The sequence below is a fragment of the Ostrinia furnacalis genome, unplaced genomic scaffold (genome assembly GCF_004193835.3).
Source record: "Ostrinia furnacalis isolate ACB-3 unplaced genomic scaffold, ASM419383v2 OfSCF2803, whole genome shotgun sequence".
Classification (NCBI taxonomy): Eukaryota; Metazoa; Arthropoda; class Insecta; order Lepidoptera; family Crambidae; genus Ostrinia; species Ostrinia furnacalis.
The window spans coordinates 69,553-78,291 of record NW_021133042.1 but is presented as its reverse complement, the minus strand read 5'-3'; the positions used below and the strand labels follow the sequence as shown (position 1 = coordinate 78,291).

General features: G+C 40.3%; 1 protein-coding gene across 1 annotated transcript; it reads right to left on the bottom strand.

Annotated features, from left to right (window-relative positions):
• Positions 1-5,873: 5,873 nt before the first annotated feature.
• LOC114356409 (loricrin) lies at positions 5,874-8,739 on the bottom strand. Its single transcript, XM_028309568.1, has 2 exons — positions 8,613-8,739; positions 5,874-7,197 (listed from the first exon to the last, which is right to left on the bottom strand). Exons 1-2 carry the CDS (start codon positions 8,625-8,627, stop codon positions 6,196-6,198), a joined length of 1,017 nt encoding a protein of 338 aa, XP_028165369.1. The 5' UTR covers positions 8,628-8,739; the 3' UTR covers positions 5,874-6,195.

Below are 8,739 nucleotides of genomic sequence, written 5' to 3'. Positions count from 1 at the left end.
GATCCACGAGTACGAAGTCGCGGGCGGCCGCTAGTTAAACTTAAACAGTTTGTAAAATGCAAACATATTACCGTCGGCCCAGCGAAACTACCTCGAAATGTTTAAGTTCGCAACTTTAACCGAGTCTAACAGACAGGTTATGTCTTATAATAAAAACCGGCCAAGTGCGAATTGGACTCGCGCATCGATGGTTCCGTACAAACTTGTAGGTTTGAAAGTTCTTCTACATATAGTTTTAAAAAGGTCATGTTTGTTGTAAGGGGCCTCACTTAAACATTTATTTAATTCTGTTTTGAGTATTGTTGTTATAGTGGCAACAGAAACACAATAATTATCTGTAAAAATTTCAACTGTCACGGTTCATGAGATACAGCCTAGTGACAAACCGACAGAAGGACAGTGGAGTCTTAGTAATAGGGTCCCGTTTGTACCCCTTGGGTATGGAACCCTAAAACGTAACATTTTTTATACTGCATAAAACAAAGAATCAGGGGTAAGTTCGAAAGTTTTTCTCGTAAAGAAATAAAAACATTGTTTTATAGACACGGCACAGGCATTTCTTTCAGGGGCAGGGTAACTCATGGGTTAAGCATTCTACCATGTTTATGGACACCTAGCAAGTACCTAATTGTGCCCTGTATTTTGTAACGACGCTGAAAATTCGGCTCATTCTCAAGTAATGATTTCTGAGTAGTACTTATCTAATACTAGGAGTAAGATGTCTTCACCAAATATTAAAAAACAAAATCGCTTTCCTGTCTGTCTGTCCCTATGTATGATTGGACGCAACGGATTTCGATACGGTCTTTTTTAATAAGTAGATAGAGTGATTCAAGACGACATTGTACCTGTGCGATATGCACATTGAAGGTGAAGGTAATAGTGACTTCATGCATAAAATCCCTCGAATAAGCTAATGCTAATCTCCCGACTAGTCTTTAGCTAGCCATTAAATTGAGACTTGACGAATGGGTGGTTTGGTGGTTCAAGGCTACAATGTAGAGATGAGACGTATTTACTAGAACAGATTCACACACTAGGTATTTTACAGTACTAAGTGGCACCTATTCCAATTTTTAAAATACTTGATCCACCTAGTATTTTTTAAATTACACGATTTCCGACCCTACCATCAAAGTAATAGAGGTTATTATTGCATAATCCGTAGTCGTGTTAATATAATATAAAATAATAAATAAAAGTGTTAAAAGTCGCGTAATAACGCGCACCGCGTATTTCTCGCTAAGCTTATGTGCGAACGTAGAGATTCACTCCGTCTCTGTCTGACAAACAAATTTGAGCGCAGGCAGGTGTGAGATAGGAATAGCCTGTTGAAGTATGAAGGGAGGATATCAATAAATCATTATTAATACTAAGCTACGGTTGTATCTTTTCAAAGAAAATTGTATTTTAAAGTCATAATACGTGGATTAGTCCGCACTAGTCGCGTCAAGAATGGTAAATTACTACGTACTAGGTGGAATAGGTATTTGGATCAAGTATTAATAAATACTTGGAATAGGTGCACCTAGTATCAAATTTACCTAGTATAACCCATCTCTACTACAATGCCAGCATAGTCATCATCATAATCATCAGGTTATTTCGTCTCCACTGCAGTAGCACGACCCTCTCTAATTTACCAGAGGCGAATGGAGGATTTGATCTACACTCCTCACGCTGGCCAGACGGGTTGGTGACGGACAGCATATTATTATGTTCTAATTCTAATATTATCGTTTTATTTATAATATCTTATTACATCTTTTCTTTATAATAATATTATACTGTACTTACACTTAAAATTTATACGCGCACTATTATTATTATTTATGTATGTATATTTTATGCAGTATAGGTTAGTGTCCGTGACTCCCACTCGGCATGGGGCACACTGAAAACCAGCGTCGTGGCCTCCCTCACCGGGGGCCATGGCATATGCTGAGTGGGGTCCCATTGCGATGGACATCGCTGTGCGACAGGGTGGCACTGCTCAGTTTTACTTTCACTTTCATTGTATGTTTTATTTTATGTCACCTATGTCTTATTTACTTTTTTTTCTATTATTTACATCTTTTGTCTTCTGTGATGTCCATGGCAATAAATGTTTCTTTCTTTCTTTCTTTCTTTCTTTCTTAATTCCAATGCGATCAAAGTTTGTATTATTTTCATACCTTGACCGGTATAGATGTTAGTTACATATCAATAGAACTATTCTGTTTTTGTGTCCATAATTATGTATCTATTTTCGTATATTTATCTTTTTATAGTATATGTATTATTGTACAAGCTTTGCTTAGTTATTGGGACAAGGTAATTGGTACGGTTGTTGGGACAATTTTATACTTTTATTTATTTTCTTGCTGACGTTTGAATAATGGAACATGTAGGTTTTGAGCGTCGACATGTACATTGTACAGTAAGAGCTACAGACATTTTTATTGAAAAATAGAACCTATTTACTACTGCATAAGATGCTACAGTTTTTAGCTTGTGTCGCGTGTAAGGTACATGTGCCAGCTTGCGTGCCCGACCCCCATCAAAAACGCGGTATGCATACGGAAAATACATTTGGGGAGGGTAACCGGATACCTCAATTATTGGGTGATTTATTTGAACGTTGTGCAAATATAACTGTTTTTATAAACCAGTATAGATTGCACTTTTGTAAGCTAGGATTAGATTATTTAGTAGTAGGTAGGTAAGTAGGTATTACTCAGCATTAAAGAGCATTCATAATTTAAAATGTAAACTTACCTACCTATCCAGTTTTGAAATCATCTTAATGTCGAATATTAAAAAAAAAATCCGTTCAGTATTTTTTTCGTGAAAGAGTAACAAACATAAATCCATATATCCACATTAACTTTCACATTTAAAATATAAATAGGATTAATAATAATTGTTGACGTCAAAAAAAGAGAAGTTTACTCGCGTATCTCTCGGAAATTATCACATACAACTTTATCATGATACGAGCACCTATGGATCTATGTCTGAAATAAACGTTTTATTATTATTATTATATTATTATTATTAGTGGATATTCGCGCCCTTATTCACAAACTTTACTATGAGGTTTCACAGTGCGCGTGGACGCACAGGATGACAAACGAACCAATCATAGAGCTTTATTCAACGCTGTGCGTTCGATTTGCTGCTTCAATTAAGCAAGCATCGTTTGTGAATACGGGCGTCATATACCTACTTTGACAGTAGCGTCGACAAAGACCTTGGAAATATTTAAGGGCAGTCCATAAAAACAAAGTAAGAGGCGTGTTTGTTCTATTTTCCTCTAGGTTATTGGGATTATTTATTTGTTTTCTTTTGCAAACTTTCCCTTGCCAACGCGTACATTTGTCCATGCCTACAATTTAAGCACCTACTTACTTATCATTACAGATATAATTTGATTTTCGGTGCTGTTTCGTAATAGTAGAGAAGATATTTTTTTAAGTTAGTAATAAATTTTTATAATAAGAATCCATTGTATGAGATAAAGCTTACTACCCAACAGCTACGTTTATGTTAGCAATCAATATGTATGTATAGCGACGTCTTAGAGTGAAAACCTCATAAGTGTAAAAGAAGAACCCACTTTTACGAGTATATTCAGAACTTCTGATGCTCAGATATTCTGTATGATTAAGCGAAATGCAAAAATATGCGAAAAAATGCATTCCCGAGGTTTTTACTCAAAGGCGACGAAGGTACCTATATTGTTATTACATCCTACGGCCTCACACGCCACGTAGTGTCCAGATCTTAAGACCTCTGCCTACAACACGAGTAAACAAGCAAACCTACCAAAATCCCCACAAACCTCGTCGTATCACGTTTTCGTTCTGCGATAAATTCGACGACGATATAATACTTAGTACCGTGGGTCTATAATAGACTGTTACAGTCAAAACTCATAATCGGTCAGAACCACTTTTGACTGCTAAAAACTAACGCCCTTGGTCAAAACCACTTGACTGGACAAATCAGTCAAAAGTGATATTGACCACGGGCATCAGTCAACCAAACCAGTTTTGACTGATTCATGCAGTCAAAAGTGGTTTTGACTGATTTTGAGTTTTGACTGCAACATATCTATTGAAGTATTACATTAACTGGTGTGCCTAAGGATCAAACAGTTTGCAACTGCTTGCTGGGTAAACTTCCCTAAGTAAGTAATTAATTCCTCAGTGACAAGCCAGGCTGAAAACAAATAATTACTGTGCCCACAGAGATGGTTTGCAGGGGGAAACACCGAAATGCAACACATCGCTGGAAATGCTTTGCGTGTATTTAATTTGTATTTAAATATATGACAAGCTTTTCCCTCGGCTCTGCAAATGTTTTATCAAAATATTGAAAAGTAGGAAAATCTGCGAAAAAATGGCGTATGGATTTCGGCGGATTTTTTAAAATAGGCGTGAAAAATTTAAATAGAATTAGGATTTAAGATGGTTATGTATCGATAGTAATATAATACGCCATGTATGCCACATTGTATTGTCTATTAGGGACAATAAGATTGCACAATTTTTCAAAACTATCTAGGTACTAGTGTCACATTGTAGTGGAGAACCAACGAATATTGAGATACTGCGTGAGTAGGTAGATCATCAACAGCCTTCAAAGCTCCACTGCTGGACATAAGCCACCCTATACAATGCTACAGTGAGCGACACTGATCGTTTGCATCCCACAACTAACTCAGGTCATCGGTCCACTGAGTGGCAGGCGTGGGTAGGCCAGGCCACCCACGCCTCGTCTTTCACGTTTCTGGTAGCCACTAGAGAATCTTTTCCCCTCAACGATTTTCAGTACCTTAAGAGATTAGCACTTACATTTAGCAATTCGAAGAGCTATAGTCGGTTACGGCTACTTTTTTTCTTTTTTGCGTATTTTCCGTATTAGAATTGATCGATCAAAGAAACGCCAATTAATTGAACAAATCTCTTACTCACTATTACCTAAAACCAAATAATTCTAACATGCTGAAGTAGGTACAAACCCACAACCTAAGCAAACACGAAATTACGACCTAAATATCATAAGTCAAATTGCCTAATCCCGGATTAAGTGTGGAATGGATCGCGGTGGAATGCCGTATAAGAAAAAAATTAATGGTGTGAAGATATCGATGTTATGCAACCGCAACCTCCACTAAATTATACGAAAGTGTAATTACACCTATGATCCATTAGACGGTCATTAACGAGATCGCTCCGGAGCGACCGAAAGAACACGTATGGAACCGGTAACTTAATAATGCTGCAAGTGTGAACGTATCGACTAACGCGGCGGTTTTAAAAACGCTCTAATTGGAACTGGCTTTAGAAGTTAAGTTTAGTTTCGTGATAAAATACAGTAAGATGTTTTGAAATTATTAATCTTTGTTATAGGGGTTTGTGCGTTATTTATTTTATCAGTTCTATCATTTCTTAGTCTACATTTTGAAATGTTAACTAACTTTAGGCACGATAGTTTTAAGTTGTTCGGTCCAGTACTTTTATTAATGTAAGTTAAAACATGATTGATATACTCGTAGTTAAAGTAGGTACCTTCTTACTGATTCACCATTATCTTTCAAAAACGTGGTTCTATTGCATTGAATCAATCGCGACGTAAAGCGCTCAATTGAACTGACAGCTCTACAAGATATAAGTTGTTACTCAACACTATGTGTAATCCAATCTGATTGTTCACAATTTAAATTTTATGTCGGGCCTAATCATACCGGTCGAATGCGAGAAAGGAGACTCGCTACCGGCGCCCTCAGTCACGACAGGGCAACCTTTCACGACTACTTTCGGTAATGATGACGCAATTGTCCGAGCAATCCACCCGTTCCCCACATAACCAAAAAAACAAAACATACATCACTTATATTTCTTTATTACGACAATAAAAAAGCTATAATACATAACGTAACAGTCGCTGTAAATTACCTCCTTTAGGATAACATTAACACTTGTGCACTAATAACAAGTAGAGATGAGTTGCGAAGATGAGAACTATGAAGCGTTTATGATAAGCGCGCGCGCAGTCAACGCTGGTGAAGACTATGTACAGGGCGCTAGCCGCGCGCCGCGGGGCAAGTGACAGGTGACAGCACGCTTCATTTTTGGGAATGGTCAAGAATACTGATTTTCGCACAGCAATAAATATCACCTATCCTACCACTCGCATCACGTCTTTATCTTAGTGAAGGGGTCCAGCAACGTGTCCGGGAGGACCGTACTGAGAGCTGGTAGCACCACCGTGGCCGGCGTCAGAGCTGCCGTCATCGCCACCAGTAGCACCGAAGTCAGCGCCGATGTCATCACCACCGTGTCCGCCGGCACCACCGCCCACACCAGCGCCGCCACCGATGCCAGCACCGCCAAGGCTGATGCCGCCCAAGTCACCACCGCCGATGCCGCCTCCAATAGCACCACCGGCAATAGCACCGCCGCCGATAGCACCACCGCCGATAGCACCACCTCCGATAGCACCACCAGATTCCTTCTGGGTCTGGTACTTGATGAAGTAAACTTCGGGTTTGGAGGGCTGAGTGGGAGCCGGGGTCGGAATAACGATGTCGGGCTGCTCTTCGGGCTTCTTGACGAGCACGTATACGAGGGTCTTCTCTTCGTTCTGGGCCTGAACGGGGATGATGGGCGCGACGGGGGTAGGGGGAGTCGGGGCCTTGATGAAGATGATCTTGTAGTGCTTCTGAGGAGGTGCTACTTCAGGAATGCGAGGAGCCCTGTGCTCAACGGGTTCTGGTGGGGGCACGTGGACGTAGATGTGTTTCTGGACGAGAGGAGCGCCAGAGTATCCGCCGGCGTATCCACCTCCGAAGCCAGAGTCACCACCGAATCCGCTGCCACCCAGAGAGATTCCACCGGAGGAGTGTCCGCCACCAAGGGAGAGTCCGCCAGAGGAGTGTCCGCCGCCGAGGGAGAGTCCGCCAGAGGAGTGTCCGCCACCGAGGGAAAGGCCGCCCGAGGAGTGTCCGCCACCCAGGGAGATTCCACCAGAGGAGTGTCCGAAAGAGATCCCACCGGAGGAGTGTCCTCCTACAGAGATGGTTCTGTGTCCGCCAGCGGACGGAGCTCCATAGCTGCCGGAAGGCGCGGAGTACCTCGCGCTGGGCGCGGAGTAGCTGTAGCCGACTGGGGGCTCAGGGCGGCCGTAGGCGAGCGCCACACAGGCGAGTACCTGAAACAAACGAAACTCTTATTAAATTCACTGCGCATTTTTTTAGAAGTGTTACGACACGAGTAATATGTTCTCTACGCTTCCAGTTTATTTGAATACCACGGAAAGGATGAACGTTGGCCAGTCGGCTGGGAGCGGCAAGACCTAACACGAGTTTTGATAACACAACTAACGATTCTATTAATACAGCTCACACATAAATAGAGCTTTTAATCCCCAGCCCAAACGTATTAGACGGGAATTCGCCTGGACTCATCTTCGCAACGGTTGTATCATTTGATCTAAATCGGGATAAGAACAAAGAAGTCGTTAACCGCGAACGCTACTCCTTTGCGGCTCATTTACCTCATCTCGTAGATTGAACATATAAATATGTAGCAGTCAAAACATAAAGTAGCGGTTACTTACGTAATGCGATAATGCCGCATTAACTAACCACATTAAACAAGAGTAGGTAAGTGAAAGATGTCTGGGTTGGCAAAATGTGTTACACACTTAACAGCAAGCACAGCCAAAGTTTAAACGAGCAATAAAACGGCGCAGCATTATTCGCTAAGCATATCAGACACAATATCTTTTCGGTTAAATTTTGCAATAATCTTAACAAAGATGAAAGTGAATCCAGTGCAAGAAGATGATATCGGTACGATCGGACGTGACGTAACGGACTGCACATTCGTAAACAAGTCCGAATAATTAGGATTATGCAATAAGGGGAGATGTTTGGATTTCAATCGTATTTGGTTCAGACTGTTACTCGGAATACAGATCGACGAGTTACTTTTATCGCCGCATCGAGTGTCGCGCGTGTGGAAATGAACGAGGTGAAACGTAAATCGCACTCCAGGTGAATAAAAATCGAGAGCTCCTTTCGACTGCTCGGAGACCGCTCCACATAAAACGGTGCGGTGCTTTTGGCGCGAACTTTGCATTTATTGAAAATCCATCGAATATCTGGTATGCGAATGTGATGTTTACGGATATTTTAACGGAATATAATCGTTAATGATTAGAACTGAAATACATAATAATATTTGGATATTTTTTTAAATAACTGGTACTGGATAAAGTATTCTTATATTTTTACATTAAAAACTTGATTCGATTACTGAAACATCAGTCAATTTAAGTACCTAATATCTAGAAAAAATAATGATCCATTCAGGGTCTTTATCATCATTCATTACAATGATTTTAAAATCAAGATAAAATTATAAATCCTTTACATTTAGGTAATCACTTAAATAATATCATCTTTTCAATCACTATTTGGCACTGATTGTTCCACTGTATTTTTATCACTATACACTTCACTTCAAATCCTTGTAGTTAATCCTGAAAGTCTTATCAAGTCACTTATGCCAAATAGGTATTGATCCGATCGATTTATCGAAAATATACGCAGGCCAACTTACCACGAATGCACGCATATTGTGCTTGGAGGAGAAGGCTTCTTAGTATGAAACCTTAGTAGCTACGAGTCGTTATGAACCCACTAGAACAACTCCACTTTTGGAGATGTTCCTATCACAGAGAGCTTGT